Here is a 27,736-nt window from a genome sequence, read left to right as displayed (position 1 = left end):
GCTTTGCGACTCGGTGAGCGTACCAGTTCGCTAACGTAGCACGTCATATGACGTATCACGCGACAACGCGAAACGTCATGCGGACGGGAGGCGTCACGATGTTGTTTTCTAACGCGGCAGTTGCGGTAAAGAAACGTTTACCGGCTCGCGGTCTATTTCGCGGCATCAAGGTCAGCTAACGGGAAGCTTCCCGATTCGCGAAGCGGGAACGAAGAAAAAAATATATAAAAAAAAAAAATTATTAATAAACATATAAAATATATTTTTGGATTTAAAGAAGAATACATTTTACAGCTACAGATATTAGCTGTTAAAAAACCAATGAAATTCACTGAAAAAACCATAGGTTATAGACCATATATAGTTAGGAATTAGCATTTACAAAACCTTGAAAATTCACTGAAAAAACCATAGGTTATAGACCATATATAGTTAGGAATTAGCATTTAGAAAACCTTATTTTACTCACACAAAACCATTGAAATTCCATATATAGTTAGTTGCACTAACTATATATCGCGCACCCGCAATCCACTGCTGATGATGTCACATATTACATCATTCATGACATGGTCAGTGACATCACTGATGACATCACTGATGACATCTCAAATGACATCACTGATAACATCTCAAATGACATCACTGATGACATCATGACACACCAATACCAGTTACTACATACGCACTCACTGATTCCTACGTCTACACACACATTCACTCATTCACCCATACAATCACTCATACATACAGTCACTCATTATTACAACACTATCATATGCACTCATACACCTATGCAGACAGTCACACACTGCCACTCATCCATGGAGTTACTCACACACCAAGTCAGTCCTGTAAAGAATCAATCACACTTCCATTTCTTCATCTATACAGTTAAACACAGAACACCATAGTTCAGTGACATCACTGATGACATCACTAATGACATCTGAAATGACATCACTGATGACATCTCAAATGACATCACTGATGACATCATGACACACCAATACCAGTTACTACATACGCACTCACTGATTCGTACGTCTACACACACATTCACTCATTCACCCATACAATTACTCATACATACAGTCAGTTATTATTAGAACACTATCATATGCACTCATACACCTAGTCAGTCCTGTGAAGAATCAATCACACTTCGATTTCCTCATCTATAGTTAAACACAGAACACCATACTTTTCACACATATACTAACACATACTTACTCTCTTATACAATCACTGATACAAGTACACATTGATATGCACAGCGTCACACACCTCCCAGCCAGCCACACACACACTCAGTCTTCCATCCATCCAGTCATTCTTCAATATGTAAAACGTATTTAAACTTTACAAAAACACACAGACACTAGATGATGTCATCAGTGATGTCATCAGTGATGTCACTGACCATGTCATGAATGATGTAATATGTGACATCATCAGCAGTGGATTGCGGGTGCGCGATATATAGTTAGTGCAACTAACTATATATGGAATTTCAATGGTTTTGTGTGAGTAAAATAAGGTTTTCTAAATGCTAATTCCTAACTATATATGGTCTATAACCTATGGTTTTTTCAGTGAATTTTCAAGGTTTTGTAAATGCTAATTCCTAACTATATATGGTCTATAACCTATGGTTTTTTCAGTGAATATACATATATATACACACTCCACTTTCCCATGTGCTTCCTAGCACATACAGGATCACGGACACAAGTATAGCTGTTGCCAGATTTTATTTGTTGTGATGGAAAAAGTGCATGCCTCAGAAGTGTTTCGGACACTGGGCTATTTTTTTTTTTTTAATTATTTATTTTTAGAACACCCGTTTCCTGAAGTACTGGCTTTTCATTTTTATTATTTACAACTTTTGACCCCAAACATTTTGTAGCCATTGAAGAACTGATATTCACTACTGCCACATAAGCATAGATTATACGTTACATTCCCATTTTTCTTTTAATCAGCATTACATTCTAGCACTTCTCAAGGAGATCAGCCACTCATGGTGCAAGAGTAACAATACACAGGAAAATGTCAACTGAAAGCCTTAATCCATATACACGACATATCTCAAGCACTCTTTCTGGGATGCAGTGAGCCACCCATATCAAATACAGCCAGTACTACTATCAGAACTACCACAAAAACAAATAATAACATTTTATAACGCATGGCTATCCACAATCCCTGTATAGACACCCATCTCTAATTTCCTTATCACCGGCACTTGTGACGTCACTAGTATCCTATAATTAAATAAAGAAATTATATAGTTGTTCAATTGCAATAAGTTATTGCAGTTGAGATTTGACTTTACATTGGCTACTACCAGAGCCAGCAGCCGAAAGGAAAGACAGGTCACAGAACATAATTAATCTGCAGATTGGACCTCTAGTGATGCATTATAAGGATATTGCAAATCACCTCAGAGTTCAATGACCTTATAAGAGAACTCGGACTTTGGCCTCGTTCTCCTTATTCATCTGTAAGGTCACGCAACTCCTCAATGAATTTCAATATCCTTATAAAGTTTGGCATGGAGTAGTTTATCCCAGATGTATCCACAGTTCAGCATTCATCTTTGATAAATAGCACAAGTTACTATTATCCATCCTAATAATATTTATGTATCAACTACTGAAGAATGAACGCCTAAAGCAACCCTTCCAGAATTTAAAGCTGTGACTTGTATATTACACACAGTGCGCTGCAGCAGGTGCTTTCATCCAACAAATCAGCTTTAAGTTCTCTTATTTAACAGCAGTACCACCAAACCTTGAACATATAAGATTGTCATTATAAATACAATTTATTCATAGAGGGGGTGTATCTGGGGGTTCTAATTCGGCAATAACAATGCAAGTAAACATTTCACTCTTTTAAAAGATGATGGTCAGTGTCAATGTTTAGATTCTGTAAGTTTGATGTTTGATCGATTTATATAAGACTGAATTGTTTTAAACCCTTCCTCCTATGGTGTTGATTGACACATGAGATCTTGTGTGCGGAAGCCTAGCTATCTTCTGTCCAAGGCAAATTTTAAAAAGGCATGAACCATTTATCACTTTACTGGGAAAGATCTGAATGCTGTTCTCCCAGGAGGAGGATCATTAGACCGACACAAAAGACTGGAAAGAATATCCATACTCTGCAGCATTACTTAGAATGCAATTATCGAAAGGTGAAAAGTAAATGAAGAAAAGAAAAAGCCTTGCATTGATAACATTGCAGTTTAACTATTCTATATAATTCACAGTGAAAGGGTCCCTTCTAACGTAAAAACTAATGAATAATTTGGAAAAGTTGTGTTACATACCATCACTGCCATTCTTTGACGTTTCTGGTTTCTTCCCCTTGCATTTCTTGCTAGGTGGTGACTGTGCCTTCTGGTCTAATGATTCTGTAAGCATATAGACAGATTTACTTTCTAGATCGATCAGTTGCGTATCATATACAACGCATACATACATAGTACCATGAAATTTGTTTTAGAACAGTGTGTATTGTAAATAGGTTTACGTATGTACTACTGCAGCTTCCAATTTGCTCAAACATTACTTGCAGCTTCAGGTTGTATACCTATGTATGACTTGCAGCTTCAGATTGTAAACGTATGTATTACTTTCAGCTTCAGGTTGTTTACTCATGCATTACTTGCAGCTTCAGTTTGTTTACTCATGCATTACTTGCAGCTTCAGGTTGTTTACTTATGTATGACTTGCAGCTTCAGATTGTATACTTATGTATTACTTGTAGCTTCAGGTTGTTTACTCATGCATTACTTGCAGCTTTAGGTTGTTTACTTATGTATGACTTGCAGTTTCAGGTTGTATACTTATGTAGTACTTGCAGCTTTAGGTTGTTTACTTATGTATGACTTGCAGTTTCAGGTTGTATACTTATGTATCACTTGCAGCTTCAGGTTGTATACTTATGAATTACTTGTATCTTCAGGTTGTTTACTCATGCATTACTTGCATCTTCAGGTTGGTTACTTATGTATTACTTGCAGAATCAGGTTCAGCTTTACACATGTATTGCTTGAAGCTTCACCAGGTTCAACTGATGCTGGAGAATGGAATTTGTAATAAGGGCATTTAATGGTGGTTTCACTATAAATTGATGTTGTGAGTGTCTTCCATTTTGCCCACTTTTTCTGATGAGCTCTTTTAACCAATGGATCAGCGTTGTTCCATGTGGCGGGGGCAATGAGACACTCATTCGACCTCACCTCATTGGAGCGTGATGGCTACCTTGTGAGTGTATATTTTGAGATCAAAAGTGAGACATGGGCATGACCAGTTTAGGCTGGGGCCAGTATACACTGGGGTTGGATTATTACTCATGCTAGTGTTGATTTTGTGCATCAGTTACACTCAACAGGATATTAATAAGACATGATGTAAGCGTGTCTCAAGAGTTCACCCCAGTGACCAAAGGTGGGCGGGTGATAATGGTTGGACTGTATAGTTCTGCACAACCACATATGAATCCAGTAGTGTTCACCAATAGTACTTAGAGTGCACATATTTACTTTATTGCACCCAGCAATTACCGGAAGCAATGAATATGCAGAACTCTGAATTCTAACCTTTGCCACCTTGATTTGTTATTTTGTAGTAGAAGAGATTATGATTGAATATTAAATGATGGTGATGACAAATTTTTTATTTTCAATTTATGGACACTTTTAAGGTTGCTCGATTGGCCTCACGAGGAGAAAATCGACGATGTCTCCTTCTGTTTTAATGTATTATTTGAGTGTAATATACCCTCCTGCTGGTGCTGGAGTGCATTGATTTGTAAGTGAAAAGAAACCCCTGAATATGCAATAGTTGTTTTGGGGGGATTGCATTTTTGGTTCTACATTATGTCGATCATGGTATACGTAGGTTCCAAAAACTGCATGTGCTGACCAAAACCTGAATACTGCATGCAGTTCTTTGAATAAACGAAGTGATGCAAATTATATTTATGTGATCATTAGACCAGAGTCATTTTGTGTAATTTCTGAATTACGCAGTGCACAAATTATGCAAAATGTTTGCCATTTCGCATAATACGAAATGCTGGCATTATTTTTCCTTGCCGTATCTCGCTGAGAAACATTTTATCCTGCATCCAAATATTTTCTCAAAACATTTACTTGCTTGTATCGCGTATGTCGTAAGAGGTGCCGGCGAAATGAATTTTGCAGAAATGTGACATATTTCACAAAACGTCTAGATTTCTGACAGCACTAGTGTTTTCTGTGTGATCAGAAATGTTGCAAACGTGGTGCAAATATACATCTATAATTATATATTGCTGTTTCCTAGCTGGATTAAAATATGCCTCACTTGGGTTTTGTACGGGTTGTACTATAAATACACACAATACTTCCCATTTGCTTCTGTTCATCACAGAAACCCATTGTACATGTCTTGGAAGATATTTAAACAATTATTCACTTTAAATATTAATATTACGTTGGAGGAGAATGCAATAAGAGGCTCTGATTAATGTTCAGCAGCAATGTTTTGGCCCTCCTTTTTTCCAGCACCACCATGGCAGAAGAAATGTCTAGTGCACAATAGCAGTGCTGGTTAGTGTTCTTCAGTACAGCTTCATTCATCATCAGCTTTGGTTGCAATCACCTGGAATCTTAACCTGAGGACGTGGCACAATTTTCAGAAAATCAAATGAGAGCAACCTGTCTTAGCCAGAGCTTATTTGATATTCAGAAAACAGGTCAAATGGACGATTCTTTCATGTCTCTACTGAGCTCTGGTCTGCCACAATAATTATTTGATGTGACGCCTTAAGTGGATAAGGATATACCTAGAAGTGGGTCCCTCGCTTGCTGTGCCACAGTACCCAAGTTACATCTCATTGACCAGGCCTAGTAGGTTTAAATTAGTTTAGAGTGTCACAATGAGCAAAACATTATAGGTTAGAATGCTACCCAGAGTGAATGCCAGTGGTTTAGACTACTTGCAAGCATTCTTCTCTTCACAATTTGTATCTATGATGTAATACCCAAAGTGACCAGAGGTATGCCCCTTCATTGTAGTGCCCCAGGATCCAAGCAATATCACACTAACGAAACCTAACACATCTGAAACCAGTATGGGGGTGTTTGTGTCCCTTTCTGGATGGAGTCTGGCAGTTTGGGATGGACTATTCCCATGAAGAGCAGGATTAACACTTATTTCCATAAGACAGGTCTTTGGCTAGAATGTCACAGTAGGCAGAAATCAGTGGGTTGGAATGCAACTTAGAGTGATTGCCAGTGGTTAAGCCTATTTGCAAGCATTCTTCCCAACACCTTTTGTGTGTTTCCTAGCTCAAAGCTGAATCATCTCACCACTCCTCTCAAAGGTGTAGCAAGTGGGGAGGGGTGGGCGGCCTCACCCCGCTCTTACCTGGCAAAACGTCCCTCCTCACGTGCTCTTTGATGCGGGGTTGCAATCGGAGGAAGCACCCTCCTCCCTAGCGCCTCCCCCCCAGTGGCGTAGCAAGGTCAGGTGGTACCCGGTGCGGAAAATTTCTTGTCACCCCCAGCTTGACTTGACAAAATGGCAAAAATATGTGTTTAAAACACATATTTTTTCCATTTGGCCACCCCCCTCAGTGATGACACTTGGGGTGGCCCGTAGCCACCGCACCCCCCTTCCTGGAATGGTAATTGGTTGGCCATGATTGGTATGTTTGCCTTACTAGTAAAGTCCTTAGTGATGCGCACTATGTGTGCCAGGGCTAGTAATGCAAAGGCGCGCGGAGAAGAGTACCCGGGCCGGCAGTGTAGCGCCTGCATGCAGTGTGCTAAGTTAGAATGTTGTCCTGACAAGTGAAACCACTTGCCAGGCCTTAATTTCCATTTTACATACACATTGGGCACCCCTGTGCTAGGTCCCGGGTAATGCCTGGGCAGGGTGCAGTGTAGATAAAATGCAGGACATATACTAAGGTGTATGTTATGTCCTGACAGGGAAAAACACTCCATTTAATTTTTCACTGGTGAAAGGCCATCCCGCCCATGGGACAGAATGGGGAAAGGCTGGGTGTTGTGTTTGTTAGCCTAGTTTCCTGTAAGTTTATAATGGAGAGGTGAAGTTTAGTATGTATGAACTCACAGTGTCATAACACATCTTTCTGTGAAGGTGGTTTCGTCACTGTGTGTTCAGAAACCACACTTTTAGAAAGTGGCCGAGTTTTGTGCTTTGGGCATTTCTGTGTGTCTCTGCTGAACTGTGGATTGACTGTCTGGATCTGGAAGGTGAGAGGAGCTGGGAGATGTCTTGACCAAGGGAGGGGTTGAGATGGCACCAGGCTGCCCTGCATCTAGAGAGTAGGGGGGGGAGTAGCCTGGGAGGTGCAATGGCCTGGGCTGGTGCTATAAACCAATTGACCCATCTCCTGCTGAATGATTAAGGATCCAGACCCCCAGTATCAAAGGGAGAAAGGTGACACTGGGAGGGAGACACCCAGAACTGATTTAGGGAGGGGTCAGGAACCCCAGAGCACAAAGAAACTTCAAAGACATTAAGGGGTATAACTATGAGAGCTGAAACCCCTGCACGTTGGAATGAAACAGAAATGGATTGAGACTGAAAAGGCTTGGACCCATTCTGTGGTCAAGAGGAACCTCTACTAAAGAAGGAGCAACTGAAGAGACCGCTGTGGAAAGACCAATCCTTGCTTCGTGATCTGTGGCTGGTCTGCAGTTTGCTGTTCTAACCAAGGGAGAGGTTGTTGGGACTGTGCTTGGAGGCGCTGGGTCCCCCTGCTTGAAGAAGACTGTGCTTTGTCTTGTTACCCCAAGTGCCCGGGGTGAGCTGGCTCCCTATTTGGAAACCCAGGAACATAAAAGTTTCCGGAGATGTCCCAAGCAACGTGGTGTGCCCATGCTTTTGCAGCTTGAGACCCTCAGAAATTGTGCCTTGTGATCGTGGGCACGCACAGGGTGCGTATCGTAGCACACCATGTGTTGTGGTGCAGGCCAAGGCGTTGGTGAGGGGCGCCTGGTTGTTGTGTGCACGGGGAGACGAGGTGAGACTCAGACGCGCAGAGTGCATGTCGTGGTGCAAGCCAGTGGTACAAAAGGGCCAGGGCGTTGGTGAGGAGCGCCTGGTCTCTGTGAGCACTGAACGAAGAGGTGAGTCTCTGACATGTAGAGTGCGTGTTGTGGTGCCACCAGGGCGTTGATGAAGCGCGCCTGTTCATCGTGTACACCTGGGGAAGAGGTGAGACTCAGACGCTGAGAGTGCATGTCGAGGTGCAGCCAGGGCGTTAGTGAAGAGTGCCTCGTTATCGTGTGCATCGGGAGAAGAGGTGAAGGGACAGCAGGATTTGATCTGCTTTAAAAGAACCTACATATATTTCTTTTGAGTCTTGCCAGTGAAACAATGATAATGTATAATTCCATAAAGTATTTTAGGTTCCACAAAGTCTAAGCAGATTACTGGCGCTGGATGTGCCGTGCACTTTTCACAGGAGCCAGATCAGTTTTAGATAGGAGGAAATGACACCAAGGTTGATGCCAAACATCTATTGTGGTCAAGAAGTAACCAGTACTGAAGAACAGACCACAACAGAAATGTCTGGTAATTGCAGGAACATGGCAGGTCATCTTCCTTCAGCCAAACTCTACAATATAAAGCCTGGCCAGTTAGTAAATGATAGCAGCTGAAGTGGCATCTTTGTGTGACAGTGGCTTCTTTTAACCCCAAACAAAATTAAATTTACGCCTACATAATCTTATGTAACTCCTAGACCTTCACATTTGTGATTGTTAGGCGCAATCCTATTCTGGGAGCACAGAAACAATGCAAACAAGCATTGGCATAGCCAATAAGTCTCGCCTTTTGGACCTTATATGTGTTTAGCCATGCAACAGTTGATGTTGTTGCACCAAGTATATTTTGCTGGATAACTAAACACTTATAAGGTCCCAAAGGCAAGACCTATTGGCTATGCCAATGCTTGTTTATCTTGTTGTGGATAGTGACCTTATTAAATAAGCTGCTTCTGTCCTACACTAAGGAAATGTTAAACCTTTTGCCCAGCCGTTGCCAAACAACTCTCTCCAGACACCATATTATGGGTTGTCTTATAAAAAATAAAAAGATCTCCATAAAGTGCTCCAATTATGGAGTCCGTTAGGTATTGCACACCAAGCATGACATGGTGCATGACCCAATGATGAAGCCTCCCACCTTGGTGGGCGAGGTTTCTTGTATCCTAAAAGGAGACTTCTATGCATTAGTGTAGCATAGTTTTCTAGAAATTGTTTCTTATGTAACAACACGCTTTTGTGTCTAGTTTGTTTTCCAATTGGAAGCCATCGGCATAAATAGCTGGGTTGAAATCCATGTATTCACTTCTAATAAATAACAGCAGTGGGAAACTAAAGTTGTTTTTCACTGTTGTAACGTCACCAGGGTAAGTTCTCTCTCTCCCTGGGTTCCACCACTTCTGTCACGTCTGATTTTGGTTTGATGAGAACATTGCTAGATTCTGGTGTAAGATCCTACTGAAAACTGTAGGAATGTCTGTAAAAATCTGTATAACAGGCAAAGTGCAGACAAGTACATGGTATTTTCTGTGTTTTATTAAGCATAATGGAGATAAACAGGTAAGACTTTTTAATACTCCCCATAGTACCACTTGAAACGCTTATAATTTCTTTTCCATCTTAATAAAAGGGATATGCATTACGTGTGAGTTTAAAATGATATGAAGGCGGTGCTTTGATCTCTGATATTTGCTTGGTTTAGGTGGTATTTAAATCATTCGTTTTTAGCGGATCGCTACACTAATGTCCATCAGGTGATTAGCAAAGAATAAAAAATGGGATATCTTAAGTGAAACAAACGCAAAACATTCTGTTGCTATGGAGGTGAAATGGGGATTTCCATCTTTTGTAACACCCCAGACTATAGGCTTTTTTTTTCTGCAGGAGTCTGTGCAAGAACATTAAATACAATATACATGATGATTTTTGAAGACGCAGTGAAAAAGATGCCATTCTTTCAGGGATTAAGACTGAACTAACTTTCTCAAATCCATTTATCCAGTTGCTGAATGAGCAGGCGCACAAATAAGGCACCTGTCTGTTGAAGAGATGTTTTCACTTCCTGGTACCGAGAAATACACTGCTTGCTTTTTAGGGGAGAACGTACAGCCTTATTTCAGGACATACCAGCCTTTTTCCCTGATAAATATCGGCTGTGTTGAACCACCGATATTTATCACAAAATTCATAATTGTGAGTCCTGCGGTGACAGCAGTTACTGCTCACATCACAATTAACCAAGCTGCTCGTAATGAGGGCCTGTGTTCTTTAAAGTGCTCTGAGGTATCTGAAAGGGGACACATGGCGCTCCAAGCAAATAAATAAATATTTAATTTGGGGTCTGAATGGAGGAAAAGTTGGGGTAGAAGGGTTAAGAACGGAGACTCTTTGTGGCAGAGTAAAAGGACCCTAGCTTGTTAACAGCTTTACAGCCATGGTAAAGTAAGGTTATATTGCAGTGGTTTCTGCAACTTCTAGTAACAAGCAAGGCCATGCGGCCGCAAACAAATGGCCTACTCGAGTATAGATCTGCAAATGCAATTAAAGAAACACGGTGGACTGATTCACGCCGATGGGTGCCCTACTGTGCTTCATCCTAGCAACCACAAAGGAACAACCAGCGTGCCCCTCACTCCTCACTTACTGAAAACAGTGATTTGAAAACACGGTTCACAACATCTCTTTCCTTCTTTCATTTAGTTGCTTCCCTGTGAAATGGATCCAAAAAGGAACCAGCGCGCGCCCCGCGCTGAAAGAGGCAGCAGGGGGAGGGGAGAGAGGAGGGGGCCTGCGGCTGTTTCCCTTGCGGGAGCGAGTAGGAACCATATGTTAAAGCTCGCTCCCGCGAGGGAATCGCCAAACGTGCATGCGTTGCATTCAAAGCAATGCAATGCATGCACGTTATTGACTGAAAAACAGAATTGATTTGCAAAAGGTCTTTTTGCCTAAGCAGCGCATGCACGCTGCATAGGAGAGACCTAAAAACGTATTGCAAGTGAGTGTTGACATCATGTTCGATTGCAAATTTTTTAAGCACAAAAAGAACTCCTCACTTGTAAAATGAATGCAATCGCGCATTTCGCACCATAAAATAGCACAAGATGCCAGTTGACCATTTTGCAGAGTAATATGCAATTTCATGTAATTCATGGACACTTCATGTAATTTCTGGAAAAGAAAAATGCACAAATTTCACCCAGGCCTAATCCCTTTTACCAGCAAACCACCTGTTCTATTAGATAAAAATACCTGCAATAAGAGCTGGGAAGATTAAACTATGCAGTTATGTGTCCAACAATATGCCTATGCCTAGAGCATGTGAAGACACTCAAAGTCCAGAAAGGCTAGCAAATTGTCCTAGCTCTATTGCTGCCTACAAAAGGAGATGCAAATGCACATACTTGAGTGTCTTTCAGGCTTCTGAAGGTAATGTATTATTATAGAAAACGTTTGTGTAACAGGATTATGACAGGTATGCCAAAGGTTACATTAATTTGGAATGGCCTACTAACACTACCCAAAAGAATCTATGATGCTAAGCAGGATATTAATATTAATTATGATCAAGTAGCCAGACCACAACCACAGTTCACTAGTTTTAGGAATGCAAAAGAACGTCACCATCGTGAAATGTAGAATTAACATACTGAAGGAATCATTTATGGGCGAAGCACATTTGTGGGGGAGAGGGGTTGGAGATTACAACTATGTTTTCAACACAGTAGCTTTATTAACAGTTTGAAAAAGGGTTAATTTCTACTCATTTCCTGTTGGAAAGATAAATCCTTTTCCATGCAAGAACCCTACAAGTACGTTCTGCATTTCATTATGACCGCTAGGATGATTAGTTACCAGTTTAAAGATGTTCTTTGCCAGAAACCAGGAAGAACTTAAATATTCAGTGTAACACTGAGGCAACCAGCTTTCATTTTAAGAAGTATATAAAAAGGTGATGGATTGAATGCTTGAATTAATCCCAACCACTGGTGATTACTCAGGCCACATTGTTATTTTGCCCACCATGTCACCTCAGTTTGATAGGAAAATCCATCTTCACCCTGCTACAGTCGGAAAAGTCAAGTCCGAATTGCCAAGCCAAGTCCTCCCTGAACCGGGAAATATACAACTGAGGACTGGGTTCACCCTAGTTATGGGTCCAACCTTAGGTTGGCATGGTGTGCAAAATAATAATGGATTGGGATACGACCCAGAGTAATTATCAATGGCTGAGATTGATTAAAGCATTCTATCCATCACTATTTTGTATACTTTAGTGTGTCACCCTAAGTGGGAAGGGTATGCCCATACGTGGATCCCATGCACACAATGTCACTGGAACCAAGCTGCACCCTGCTGATGATCACATACCTTCAGAGAAGCAAGTCCTGGGTTGTTTGTGTTCCGGTTCAGGGAGGACCTGGCCTGGAGGCTCGGCCTGGACTGTTCCCATTGGAGCAGGGTCAAAACTGATTTGTATATAGCTAGGTCCAAACTGAGGTGACACAGTGTGCAAAATAATGATGGATTGGGATGTGGTTCATGTAATTACCGCTGGCTGAGATTAATTCAAGCATTCAGTCTAGCCCTATATTATATTTTAATTCATTTTAAGAACGGAACAGAGTCCAAGAACATCTGGAATCATACGTGAAAATCAACAACTTTCAATGTATTATTTGACTGATGCCATTAGTGTCTCAGCAACAGCATAGTGGTAGGGAATATATGATCAGAAAGCTGCAGAGGAACATGGACCTTGTGTGGGTGGGAGTGTCTTACATTCAACAAAAAAACACTAGCAGATCATTGGACGAATATAAACTTACTCAGTAGTCTGATGTCTGTCCACATCGTCACTAAATGTCTAACAAATGGAATTGGTGAACTCTATATTCAGTATTAAGTTAGTCTTTATTCGATATTTTTACAATCTTAAAAAATACAGCAACAGGTGTCATCTAAAACAATAAATACATCTTAAGAGCACACCTACTCACAAAATGTAATATCATCGTTATCGAATATTCCTAAAATTTAAAACATAAAAAAATGAGTCTATAAGATAGAAGGACAAGTTAATATACAAAAGTACATCCCAGGAGCCAGGCTAATGGGGAATAAACGTTAACCACAGAGAACAGTCTAATTGGCCTTCATAGCTTGCCATCTCAAGGCCCAAAACCAACTTAAGAAATTCGCCACTGCAATAACTATGTCTGGGCGAGTGTTCGAAACCAAGATACGGAAGGCTGTTACGGAACTCTATATTCAATAAAGGTTTAGAATTGCACAAAATATATATGTTTTTGTTAAATAAAGATGCTAAGGATTTCACTCTTCTATTGTATTTCTAGGTTTCCTTCTAAGCCACTTTAAGAAGATATAACAATCTTAATTATATTCAGCTGAACTAAGAATGGAGTTCACAAAAGAAGGATTTGGCTTGTTGGAGGACTCAAGTTAAGACCCAGAGGACACCATATTTCTTAGTTACTGCTCCTTTGGCATTGCAATTAGGTAGATATAGATGGTTTAGGCAGTTAGGCAGAGGTACGTTTTTTTTCTTCCTTTTAACTGTCAATGTGGTTGATAACCAGTGGATATGTTTATGGTGGGGTAACAGCATAGGGATTGTGATAGAATAGTGCAAGTTATGAACTATTACAGAATAGAGAATGACCAGTCAATAACATTGTGCAACGGATACATGAATGTCTAACGGCTAGATAACAGGCATCACTCCATCCAGCACGCACACAGAAACATTGACCTCATAAACAGTGACTATGACACTGCCATGGCACACCTCGAAAAATGTCTGAGGAGATGAACACAAGTGAATCAGATTGTAGCAGCACTTCCCAGCTTTAAAGCTCCAATAGACATTTTCCCAGTGACAAGGAATTATTAAACACATTTAAAATGCCAGGCTGTCCATTTCTTTGTGGTCAAGACATGTGCATGCTATGTGCTGAAGGAAAAAGAATGATTATGAGCGGGGATGTGTGATTCTGTTGGCACAAGTTTATGTTCACCTAATCTCATTACAGTGCACCTTGCCATCAAGAATTAGTATAATTTCTGGTTTACTAAACATGATCTCATGAAAATGTGTCAAGAGATGGTCTGGAAATGGACTGAGAATGAAAAAAGATAAGATTTTGGGCAGATTTGGATGTTGGTCAGAAAGCCTCGAACCACAGGTTGGAGGTTTGCAGAGTGACATCCAAGGTTTAAATTCCGACAACCTTATTATGATGAAGGATGTCGGATTTGAAATGGCCGGTCAATCTGACTTTCTTCTGACGGGCTCATGGAGCCCGTCGGCAAGTCGGAAGCAGCACATAATCCCCTATGGACGGTGTTTCCGCCATGGGGATTATGGTGTTGGTTTCCGGCTGGCTTTTCATGTCGGGCTTTGACGACATGAAAAGCCTGTCGGAAGCAACTTTGGGGACCCCTAGAAGGGCCCCCATGCCCCCGCAGCCTCCGGTTGGGGTCTTGGAAGACACCTATAGTGCACCCGCTGTAAATCTCTGCCGCCATGTGGCAGGCACCATTAGGTGCCTGCCACGCACTGCAGGGATTTACACAAACTCACATTTCCCACTACAGCACAAGCTCCCATAGATAAATTGGAGTCTGCAACTGCACCATGTGCGGTTGCACCCCAATTATTGCAAGTGGGACTGTCAACGGGAGGTCAGTCGGTCCCAATTCCGCAACGGTGTCAGCCCAACATCGTAATCTGCCCCTAAGATCTTTGCTGGAATGTGAAATATGAACATTGAGTACAGTTAAGTACAATTCCAATAGTCTTATCTTAGCAAAATTCAAATGAGAAATGATTAATAATAAAGACAATTAAATCACTACTGCAATGAGCTTTAATAAAAATTAGCTGTATCAGGCAAAGCTTATTCAGGACAAAGAACCTGCTTGTCATGAGTGTTATGTCTCGGTTTTGTTCCTTCATAGTGAAATACATTTAAAACAGTGTCTAAAATTGGTTAGGTCAAAACATAGATCTGAAAGAATATCTGCTCAACCCCTGATAGCTATGGCACAAGCAGCAGGCAACAACAAGGGAAGTGCATGTTAAATTCAAGCAATACCAACAATTCCAAAGTAAAAAATGTAACATAACAAACATTCTTAACCTTAGTTAGAACACATTTTTTGGGACGTTTTAAGCAAAACACCTGGAAAAAGTAAAGCACAATTGAAAAATAGCATTTCTTGTTTCACTGGGATCTAGGCACAATTTCAGACTGACAGCCATGGAGCAAAGGTCAGATATGCCAAGAAGGTCATCCGAGTCAAATACATTTTGGGTAAGTCTCTGACTCCTGGGAAAGTTCCTGGTCTGAGGAGCTAGTTGCTCTGCAGCAACTAGATTCTTAGACCAGGGTTCTAGGCACCCTGTCTCTCCTCTCTAGCCAGGTCTCCAACAGGGTCCATTCCTCTGTAGTCAGCTGGGCCCTCATGGAGGGAGGAAAGCTTCTGCTTTTTGGGTCACAGGAGAAGGCAAACAGGAGGCCAACCAATTAACCCTTGGAGACAAATTCCAGTTCCTGGGTATCAACAGGAATTAGGAGTCCTAGTGTCCTACTCTTCTAGCAGGGGTAAGAAATCTTCTTTCTTTCAGCAAGACATTCTTTATGTGTTGTCTTCCCAGGTCCACAAATGTTCTGATGAGGTGGTAGTCCTACCTTCTTTTGCAGCAATTCCTCAAAAAGAAATTAAAAGCCATACAGTTGTTATGTCTGAACTCATTTCTGTCTGGTGGATCTACAGGTTAGAAATGGTTCTCCTGACAAGAGTTGGAGCCAAAAGATCTAGGAGGGCTCTGGGAATGAATGGGAAAAGATCCTGATTAGCCAGTCGAAAGAAGCGCTAAGGCTCTCTTTTGTCCTGTCAGCTGTCCTGTAACTGTCCCTGTTGTCCAATCCTTAAGTGGCTAGTTGTATAGAACACAACTGCATTCCTGGCTTTAGAGGCCAGGCTACTGTCCTTCATCATGCAGAGTCATCAACATCAGCCGAATATATGTATTGGCCTATGGAGGTGTGATGAGCAGCAGTACTGTTTTCAAGCTGTTAATGGCTCAGGCAGTCCAAAGTACAGTTTTATAAAAATTACTTTTCAACTAAAAGTATCACAAATATGACTTAACCACTAAATCAGATATTGAAAACTAAGGAAGAAATACCTTCAAGCATTTCCCTAAGAGAAGTTATAAAAAACATATTTTTATCGAAACCCAGCTTGCCTTATGTAGCTGAACCGGCACACTGGAAACAGTTTGTAGGCATTCAGTTATTGTGAAGCTACACTTTTTCTGTGTTTTTGAAGAAGCCCAGCACTTCCTGTCTCAGGGCCCCTCAGGAGTTGGGCACCCTTCAGAGAGTCTTCTTCTTCCAGCAGGATAGAGGAGTCAGGATTTTTTTCTTCCAGCAGGGTTTTTATCTTCAGGTGGGGTCCTCCCTGGTCCAGGAGTATTCTAAAGAAGTGAGAGTTGAGTTGTCCTATTTAACTTGTGCCCCAGTCATTGACTGGCAAAACTCTGCTCTCGAATCGTAACTATTTGCTCGCAGTCCCCCACCTCCTTTGACATCAATTTCTATTTCCCTTACTGTAAAATTGCCCAGGAGTCACAGTTTCAAACCACTTAAGGACAATAATGCTTCTGGCATCTACTGTGACTAGAGTCTGGATGTCTATAAGAATCTTAGAAATCAATAGAAGAAGATCTCCCTGGGTCCTCCAAGTCAACAAATGTAGTGCTAAGTCTGCCCTTTGTTGTGATAATTGCTCCTGTACATTCTGTACAATTCCAAATAGCTAATCCATGGTCAGAGGTGAGAAATCTTTTTCATGGTTCAGAGTCAGGCTAGTGTTCTTCTGTGCTGCAATCGTTCGCTCGTCCAGCCAAGGACATGTATTCCAGCTCTGAAGGTGTGATGAGAGACAGAATTAACTTTAAGCATACAGTGTATGATGTTCCTAGACTTTGTTGGCAAGATTGCTTGTGATAAGCTGATCCTTTAGGCATCATTTAACTCAGTTCTCTCTCCAGGCAGTCTAAAGTACATTTTATAAAGTTACTTTTCCACTGAAGTTATAAAAACTCAATTTTCATTGCTAAATCAGATGTTGAAAATAAGGTGGAAAGTAAAAGTATGTTCAGACATGTCATAATCATAGATGCATAAATATCACTAACAGATTAGGCACTACAAGAGGACAGGTAGGTATCTTTTGTTAAACATAGTGTCACAAGGAAAAATAGGCAGATATGGCAGAATAATATGCGGCGTGAAAGCACTAAAAAGTCATAATAGCATACACAGGCTGTGGCACAGAAAAGGCTTGAAAATATCAATATAGTTTCTAACCTTAACATGCTCTCTGTTCAGCCAAATAACCAAAGAAAGACTGAGTCCTCTCACAGAGTCTGCAGAGCTCTCTGAAAAAGATACCAGTTTGTCATCTTCTAAGGAAATGTAATATATACTTGAGCACTTCAAGCACTTCCAGATATTTAAGAAGCTTGAAGACAGACATTTCTTGCTTCTCAAACACACAAGTTCCTAAAGCCCTAGTTGCAGTTTGTGATGTTTATTTTTTCTTCAAGAGGTGAAACCATTTCAGTTGCTTTAATTACTTTCCTAATCTACTGAAAGATATGTGTGACATAAATTCTAGTGAACGCTGGATATCAGTATTTAAGTAATTGATTTTAAAGGGAGCTAAATTAAAGCCTAAAGCAAGTTGTCAGACACCTTTTTTCTTTGGATTTATTTTGTTGAGACTACTTATTTGCAAAATGTAACTCTTGGACGTTTGGTTTGTTACCCGTGCCACCCCTGTCACACTAGTTTGTTTTCAAACAGGTTTACGTATTAGATTTTCTAAAATAGAAACAGATATATATTTTTCACAGACATTTATATTTGTCTTTACCAGAAGCTTTATTATTAAATAGATGTCATATGTAAGAGAAAACCATGATGAGTTAGTTTAGATAATCTGACAGGTAATTTAATTAAAGCCAAATTTTGCTTACAATTTAATTTGTATATCTGACTAACACTAATTATTAGGAAGCTTATTTTCTTTTGTGCACATGTTGGTACGAGTTGGTAGTCAGTTAAGTGTCCTGTGTGAGCTACAATCAGAAACACGGTATAATGGCCCTACGGCCCACACAGTTAAACTATGGTATGAGGCCCAGGCCCGCCTTAAATATAAAGACGTCCTTACGCAGATGACGCCACTTTGGTCGTCGCGCCAACTGGGCCGCTTGTGCAACAGTAAGGGCTTCCGGGCATGGGATCTGATCGGTATTTCCACGGTGGGAGACCTCTGGAAGCGAGGTGCCATCTTAACATTTGAACAACTCATGGAACAATATGACCTGGCGCCCACAGAAAGGTTTAGATATCTGCAAATTCATCATGCTTTGGGATCACTTATCCAGCCTGGTGATGAGGTTCCTGACTCTACCCCATTAGAAGATAGGCTCCTCACAGAGCACATGCCCAAAAAGGCGACCTAATTCTTTATCGTAAACTCATTAATAACCTACCGGACCCGACTGAAACTAAAGGACAACTGGACTAAGAAGGTGGGAGAGTTTGATGAGTCAGATTGGCAGACTGCACTTTCCTCCCCTCGGGAGGTTGCTATACCATCCAGACTTAGACTTGTACAATTAAAAATATTACACCGGGTATATTACACTAGGGTCACCCTGCACGCGATTGGGAGAGCCGCACATGAATACTGTTTACGAGGGTGCAGGGAGGAAAGGACGTTCTTTCACACTATCTAGGACTGCCCTCCCATTGCCGACTACTGGGCTAAGGTTATGAGGACTATATCACAGGTAGTTAAGGACTCAATAGTGCCAGACCCACGGTGTTGCCTATTAAACATTTGGGAACCCAATGATCTCAGCCACTCCACACAGGACTGGATGACGTTAGGCATAATGTATGCAAAAAGAAACATAGCTAGATTTTGGGGATCCCCGGAGGTACCGGCAGTCAAGGATTGGTGTTCTGACCTTGACTTTGCAATGTTGGCTGAACGGACAGTGTATTTGAATCGAAAATGTCCACGGAAATGGGTTAGGCTTTGGGGTGCATGGAATGAATACAAGGGATATTTGTGTGACCCTCCGACGCTAGACAGTGAAAGTGACTCTGAGTAAAATGGAATGGGGGGAGGGATTGCTGAGGGGCACGGGGTGTATCTAATTACCATAAATGTACTGCTTCCTATCATGTGTTTTTGTATCTGGATCCTATATTTACCTTTCTCTATGTATGCACACTGTGATTTTTTTTGTATGCCCTACGTTTGCTTTTAATAATAATAATAAAAATTGTTTAAAAAAAAAAAAAAGAAACACGTCATAATCCACTATAGTGCCAGGATGTGTGTTTCTTTCTTTCCAAATTCCACTTTCCTCCTGGGGTGTCCTCTGGTTCATCTGTGTATTCGGCAAGAGACATGGGTAGACGAGTGAGGGTACTGAGATTGTTCCATGATATTCCTGTGAAGGTGAATCAGGAGGGTACAGTAACAAGAGAAAAGTTTGGCATAGCCTACACAGTGAAATACTGTAGGGTTTATTTTATTGTGAGAATTGTAATAATAGTGTGTACTAAACTTCTATTGTTATATGAAAGCACCCTAAATTGCAAGCGTACAAGGCACGCTTTACAGGTGACCAATGAATATGTAAATATATAAAATAGGCTTTTCCTAGCTGGCAAAGGTCATGTGGCACAGTAGTGCATTTACAGTGCAGCCCAGCTACAGCAGAGTGACGCTCCAGGGAGACGAGTCTTATTCTCTAACATGTGGGGGGTGTAAATACACACTGCAGCCCACAAATGACAGTTAACATTCAGAAAATACACATTTGCTACTAATGTGTGTGTTATGTTTTCATTTCATTAATAAAATATGCATTTTTATGGTTGATGTAAGAAATCGGGTTAATGGTTGAGGGGGTGGGAGCCCCACTCAGGCAACAAAAACAATCCTTTTCAGAGTGAACCACAAAAGTCACTAACTTAACCTGTGTTTAACCCTCTGGTAGCTTGGCAAAAGGAATGAGGCTTAACTTAGAGGCAATGTGTAAAGTATTTATGCAGCACACAAACAATAATAAAGTGAAGTCACGACACAAAAAAATGCCAAACTAATTTAGAAAAATAAAGTCATTTTTAATAAATTATACTAGAACAACAAACATACAATCAGTAGAACGGTAGATACTGATTTTCAAAGTTTACAGCAAAAACAGCACCAAGATAGAGATAGCACCACTTGCAGTTATATGGTCACATTAGACCGGGGGAAAGTCACAAGTTCAGGTCAACTGCAATAGAGCGCTGGCTGCATACAAGGACCAGGTTAGTCCTGCTGAAGAGTTACGTCCTTGAAATGTAATCTGGACACAGTACGGGTCCTCCCCAGCCATCCTGCCAGGAAACTCTCTATGATGTACACCCAGGTCTCATTTTCACTGCCTGGGCCCAACAGACGTTCTCAATGGGGGAACTATTAACAGTGCCAGGCAGCTGGAAATTCTTAGAAAGGAGTCAGAAACATTGGACAGGAAAATGCAAATTTCTAAAAGTGGCATTTTCAAAATTATAATAGAAATCAGAATTTCCCATTAAATAGAGTTTTACATTACAATCCATTTTGAGAATAAACTTAATTTCTCTATTTGCAACCACTTTGAAGTTAGCACTTATTAACTGGAATAAGGTATCTAAGTGTTACCCTAAAGGAGAGACAGGCCGTACAACAGTGGAAATGTTCTTTAGGAGTTTTTCACTGCCAGTAAGTGTAAAACTTGAACTCACATGTCCTATTTTATAAATACCACGCACCCGGCCCTAAGAGCCTTTAGTGCCTACCTTAAGGGGGATTATAAGTATTAAAAAAGAAGGGTGAGGTCTGGCTTAAGGTTTAATTTGCCTGGTTGAAATTGCACTTTTAAACTACACTAAGGGCTGCAGTGACATGCTTGAGACATGTTTTAAAATGCTAATTCAGCGGGTGGTACAAGGAGTGCTGCACCACCCTAGTTGCATTTAATTCACTAGCCCTGGGTACCTGTAGTAGCATATACTAGAAACTTCCAAGCAAATTAAATGTACTAATTAGGTGTAAGCCCGTTTTATATATTTTAAGGAGAGAGTCAAGCCCCTTACCACTAGTTAGCAGAGAAAGAGTGCACAGAGTCCTAAAAGCCAACAAAAACATGCTTAGCAAAAGAAAGCAGAGGAAAGTAAAACTCGGTGGTAAACCTGCAGACAGGGCCAGGTCCAAAAGTTAAGTAAAATCAATTCTGAGCGCAAGAGATTTCATTTACTGTCAAATGTTTATACGCCTCACATGTACAGGTGCATTTCCCTATGCTAGAGACAGCGTTCTATACCCAATGCCAATTGCACATACATATGCACAGTCTATCCCTATGGCTACCCATGTACAATAGTCATACGCCAAAAACAGTTTCATATATCCACTTGCCAGGAAGACTGCAGGAAATTTCTGATACAGTTATCTTTTTACTTTTCATTAGCAGCAGATCAAAACATCAGACTACGAAAAATAATGAAATTTGCAACATAGGAAACGGTCTCAGCAAATACATATATACAGCACAATCGAACGTCTCCAGAAGTAAAGAAAGACAAAAAGTGACTTAATCTAACTTTTTTTTTCTCCAGTAGAGGACATAAACGTGCCAAAATATGAATCGATTGCTGTCACCTTGACGGGCAGCTAACATAACGGCGACCACAGACTTTTAGAAATTCAAACCCAAACACTTTACTCGTATCTTAAAAACATATATAATGTCTGCTTCGTCCCTCCCTCACCTTGGACAGGAATACCGCTGATGCTCTAACCGGGCCTTGACGCTTAGAAGAATTATACAAAAATAATATGTATTTCGATACTGCTGTAACCGCTATTTTGATATATTCTTGGTAGCACACATCATCCTAGTTGATTCTTCCCGAATCTTTTACTAGTTATCGCACTATCATCCAGCCGGACCCCTTCTTTAGCCTGTTCTGCTTGTTATAGGGGTTTGCCTTCCCAAACAAACACTGTACAGAGGAAATATCAAGTACAGGAGAAATCAGTATCTGATGGAAGGGGGGAGCTTCAATGCTGGATGTTGTATAAAAAGGAAATGTTGTTGAATTTGTAAGTATTTGAAAAACTTCTTTCTGAAGATACCCAATTCTGCTTGCCTATCTATGAATAATTTTGAATCAGGTCTCATCCAACAGTTGTTGCACAAGCTGTAAATTTGTCAGTCACTCTTGTTATCGAATTCAAATATAGAAATGTGCTAGTACCCCGCAGGTACGTTTTTAATAATTCCAAATTATGATTCATTTAGACAGTGTTCAGTTAACAAGGCTAGCGCGCAGCTTGCATGAACAGCTATTTGCATGTGCAGAATAATAGTGCACATGTATTTTATGTGGGAAAGCCTTTCTCTCTCTTTCTCTGCATGTTTGTGTTTTTTTCTCCAATTTTTGGAATTCTCACCAGAAAAGGAGGCTCAGCAATTGTGCCTGTAGTGTAAAATTTGTGTTCAGCGTGAGAAGGAAATGTACAGAATGTTCATTTACTCTGTAACCTTTCAAGATTTCCTGACCATGTTCTATCTGTCAATCATTAGCTGAACAAAATATTGCATTGTCTTGCTACATAGAAAAAAATAACTAATTACGTTAATTAGTTATCCATAGCCTAAACAATTAGATGTATTGGGAAGTAAGTATCTCTAGTAGTATATTATTTGCCACAATACTGATTGGTTTACATGGTGCAGCATTGCTAGTTCAACCCTGACATGACATAACAGACCATATATGCCAGTCACTCTTCTTAGAAGGCAGATTCAGCGTTAGTTTATTTATTGGTTAGATCTTTCTAGGGCTTTCTTTAGAGTGTGACCTTATGTTAGTCCTCTTGCAGAATATTATTAGTTTAACTATTGCTATTGGTATGGGTTCTAATTGACTAACTAATTACTTTTTGTTTCTTATCATGATCATAATTTAGAATAAATCTACGTAGTTTTAACCTGGAATCCTGTCTCATGCAGGTTTGTGCTTATTAGCCTTGGACTAAGTCTTATGAAGACTTGCAAGGTCTTCCGGAAAGTTAGACAGTCCCGATCTTGCACACTGGCCCCTCAATTAGTGTGTTGACCACCCCGAGTACCATCCAGGTTTGCGTTTTAGTGTGATCTGAGATGTCAGGATTTTATCCAGATTTAAGTAGATGTTTCTATCTGTGAGAAAGTGCCATCTTTCTTGCCTTGGTATGCCCGCACTTTTTTCTGAACTGCTGATGTGTTTGACTGAGATTGCCCTGGGTCCCTGCCAATCAGGTACCCAGGGCCTGTGTTCCTTCCCTAAAGAGAAAAGCTATGCTGAAACAAAATACCCAATTGGCACCTCTGGCCACCTGTCAGTCCCTAGTAAATGGTACCCTAGGTACCCAGGGCATGGTATTATTGTGCCACCCTCAGGGGCCCTGTACCCTGGCACCCACACACTGCCTTTGCAGGCTGAGTGCCTAAGTACAGAACTAAAATAAGAGTCAACATGGCACACATCCCTGTGTGCCATGCCCACAAAACCCACTGCCCTGGCATACTTCAGTCACCCCTCTAGCTGGGTGCCCTATGCCAGAGGTGAAGGCACAGGGGCATGAGCCCTGTGCCCCTACAGTACCCAGGGCCATTCCTGGGCACTGTAAGTGCAGTGATGCCATTTAAGAGTATATGGTGCAGGGAGGTCGTCATTATGAACTCCACACCACCATAATGGCTACAATGAAGACTGACAAGTTTGGTACCAAACTTCTCAGCACATTAAACCCGCACTGATGCCAGTGTGGGATTTAATGAAAAATGCACGAGAGGGCATCTTAGAGATGCCCTCCAAAACCCGAACTTACAATCCACATCTGGGCTGAGTGGCTGCAGAGGCTACCACACAGCAGCCATGTTGCTGGACCCCTGGGTGGAGAGCCCCCCGCTCTCCTGGGCCTGCAACAATGCACATCCTGGGCAAGGTGATATGTCTCCTCCCCCAGGATGGACAGGGGGAAGCTTTAAAGGCCTACCGCCTCCAAGAGCTTCTCCATACCATTTGCTGTACCCAGCAACTACCCCCCAGGAAGTCAGGAAGGAGGGTGAGCCAATCTTTGCCAACCCCACCCCTCAGGTGGGGGAGGCGAGGTGAAGCACGACCCCGGGCTTCGGCCATCTTGTAGATGGGGAGCCCTGCCCAATCCCTGCTAGGCTCCTGCCCCCCTCCCATAGGAGAAGAGCAGGCTAGGGGGTGACCCGAAGTCCAGTGCCCAAAGACCCTCCTCGACGAACCAGTCGACGCCTGCAGACTCAGAACCAGGGGCCACCCCAACCGCGACCAGCCGAGGGTAAGCTTTTCCGACCCCCAAAGCCACCCCTGCACCCGGCGCCCCGCGGCCTCCTGTGCCTCTCTTTGGGTACCTACCTGTGCTCCAAGGTCCCAACTTACCTCTTGAAGTGCTGGTCGCCCCTGGAGAGTCACCGTCCCCGAGCCTCCAGCCTTTGTTCCTTTGTCAAGATCCTCATTGGATAACATTGAGCGCCAGACGGCTCAAAAGCACCCAGCACCCAGCCGCCCGAGTGCCGCTGGCTGTGACCTCTCTGTCCTATTTTACTTCCCCCTTGCCCTGAGCAAGTGACCAGGAGCCCAGCTCCCAGAGCCGCGTGGCCTGCTAGCCAGCCGCCACCAACCGAAGGCCCCCCTTCCCTCATTGGATAACATTGGGCCTACCTACCTCTGCACCTGGCAGCCCCTGTGCCGCTGGGACTGAACTAACTGTACTCACCTGACCCTGGGGGACCCCTGAGTCTACCCCCAGAACCCTAACTTCACCAACCAAGTACTCACCTGGAAACCGGTAATTCACTTACTTGCCATTGGATAACATTGACCCATTTTGACTCAAAAAGTTTCTAAGTGTGAAGTTTTGAAAACTGAAAATATTCCTATAAAATCAGCCAAAGTCCGAATTCGAAAATACTCACCTGTGATCAGGAGAGAAGTCAGTACTGTACATTTCAGCCCAGCCCTGAAACGCAAAAGTAATCCCTAGCGGGTTTACTAGTAACCTGTATTTTCTCCATAGGGACCCATTGCCTGCTTTTCTATGAAATTTCTTCTAAGTGTCAACTTTTGAAAACTGCAAATATTCTTTAAAAATCGTACGAAATACTGAAACGCAATTACCTACCTGTTTTGAGTTAAGCCCCAAGTGCTGGCCCTAGGAGACTAGTGCTGGGTTACAAAAGTAACGCGATCGTACTTTACCTGTAACCTGAATTTCCTCCTATTGGATAACATTGTCAGAATCACCTTTAAAAGTGTCTAAGTGTGAACTTTTAAAACAGCTTTATATTCAGGAAAATTCATCACAGTTACTCAAACGTTTTTGCTAATCTGGTTTCAGCTTAGACCCCAGGACTGAATCTAAGATCTAGTCCTGGAACTACCAAAGTAATCCATAAAGTAACCAACTGTACTTTCCTATGAAAACCCCATTGAGCTCAATGCTAGAATGTGTTTCAGAACTGTGTTGCTTATTATCTATCCTGTAATTATTGTGTGTACAAACTCATTGCTCCTCTGCAAAGTATTTACATGAGTGTACTCGTACCTTGAAAAGTATATTTTTATAACTGTTGGTTCTAAAAATAAAACAACAATATCTGAGGATATAACAACAATTGGCCTGGAGTTCAGTTCTTGAGTGTGTGAAACCTTTTGCTGACTGAGTGTGTACAACAAATGCTGTACACTGTCCTCTGGTACTGCCTTACTGCTCGACCAAGCTACCACTTTGGAGAGTAAGGTCAGTTCTGACTTTAACCTCTGTTATACCTCTGGGGTTGGTGGACTCAATACACACTGTACTTCCTTCTAGTCCAGTATATATAGAGCCACTTTCTCACACTATCATCTTAAAAAAGAACTGTAGAGGGTGAAATCGAGTCCTGTAAAATGCAGTAAGTAAAAGAAATACAAGATGATTTCTAACATGAAGGAAAAGATGATTACAAGCAGGATGGAAGGAGGCACGTATTCCACCTGAAAACTTTGGACAGTCTAAACATTAAAGCTGCCCAATAATAAATATTGTAGTACGGCAGAGCCCATCGCTTACATTCAAAGCTTGTTGTGGTCTTTGTTGGTCTTACACAAAAAAAGAAACTGTCAAGTTTACTCATATAAAGCAATTGCAGCCAAATACTGCCAGTGCTCTAAATAAGTACAAGATTTGTTTCCTATTACCATGATTTGATCAAGTTGGGTCAGCCCATTATTGAAAGTGGTAAGTGCTTCATAACAGATGTGTATTCCTTCCATGTTAAGTTTTAATTTTCTCTGTATATGTGTCTGTAGTCTTTAGTTAACTTAACCCAAAGTTTACAACTTTCACAGTACCACAAAAATCTCCAGATTTGGGCAATTACTTCACAATAATTTGTGATTTTTTCCACATTCAACATATACCCTAAAACATTCCCACATTGTTTATATTGCTGTAGATGTAGGTTATTTGTGCACACCTAAACAGCATCAGTTATCGTAACAAGAACCCCCACCATGACTGGTTAAATTGCTCTCATATTCAATATAAGTACAGGAAAGGTTCTATATTAAGAGTTTAACACAGTAGTAAAAGTTGGCATTGTTGGTCTGCCGCCTGCCAATATAAAATTAAGTTGTGGTATGCTCATTTATCAATACTGAGACTTTCGGACTAGAATATATTATTAGTATCCAGTTTATGAAGTGAAGCGAGATGCAAAAATGTTCTATTACTTCCCACAGAAAAGGCCATTCTACATGATCAGACACCTTTCCGGCATCCAGCAGTATTGGTGACAGTGAAGACTGATTAATGTCTACCTATGAGTAACTGGGTTACTGGTTGACTGGTGTGTGAGCCCTGGTAAAGCAGCAACCACAATCCTTGTCACAGTAAGGCACAAGCAAACCCAAAATTAACCTGTGGAATTAACCTGTGCTCAACCCCCTGATAGCTTGCCACAGAGCAGTCAGACTTATCTTGGAGGGAAATTGTTTTTTATTTTTAAGTTCAAACAGTTTTTATTTTCAAAAGTATAGCTAAGGGAAAACAAAAAGGACTGATGCAAAGTAGAAAATAAATGCACACTACAGGGTAAGGTTTAGAGCAGTAAACAATTCCTTGGAGAACAGTGGTACAGTACATAAAGTCAGGTATTTGGAGTAGAATTGACAATAATAGGACAGGGAGCCTGTGATCTTGCTAGGCCACCAAATACCCTGTGTGGCCAGGAAAGCTTGCTGATATCTATGAAAGTTAGGCATATTTAGGCTGCCACTGGTTCTGTTCTGTTTTAGGGTGGGACCGGCAGTCCTAGCCCTCTTTCCTCTCCATATGAACTACAAAATAACCTTGTCTAAAGCCTTAAAGAAGTGGTTTAATACATTTACGGGGAGCATACTTGAGAGAAAGTTGTCTAGGGGGGCTATCATAATTTTTGATGATTCCATC

The 27,736-nt window shown here is 41.4% G+C and overlaps 1 protein-coding gene across 1 annotated transcript in view; it reads right to left on the bottom strand.

Annotated features, from left to right (window-relative positions):
* Nucleotides 1-27,736, bottom strand: part of LOC144763712 (uncharacterized) — a 3,323,440-nt gene that overhangs the window by 851,104 nt on the left and 2,444,600 nt on the right. Inside the window, exon 7 of the mRNA XM_078649576.1 lies at nt 3,338-3,421. Within this exon, the coding sequence (XP_078505702.1) occupies nt 3,338-3,421 (84 nt within the window). The remainder of the gene's footprint in view (nt 1-3,337; nt 3,422-27,736) is intronic.

The sequence above is a fragment of the Lissotriton helveticus genome, chromosome 6 (assembly GCF_964261635.1).
Source record: "Lissotriton helveticus chromosome 6, aLisHel1.1, whole genome shotgun sequence".
Taxonomy (NCBI): domain Eukaryota; kingdom Metazoa; phylum Chordata; class Amphibia; order Caudata; family Salamandridae; genus Lissotriton; species Lissotriton helveticus.
Note: the sequence above shows the minus strand (reverse complement) of the source record. Positions and strands in the feature narration are given on the sequence as shown.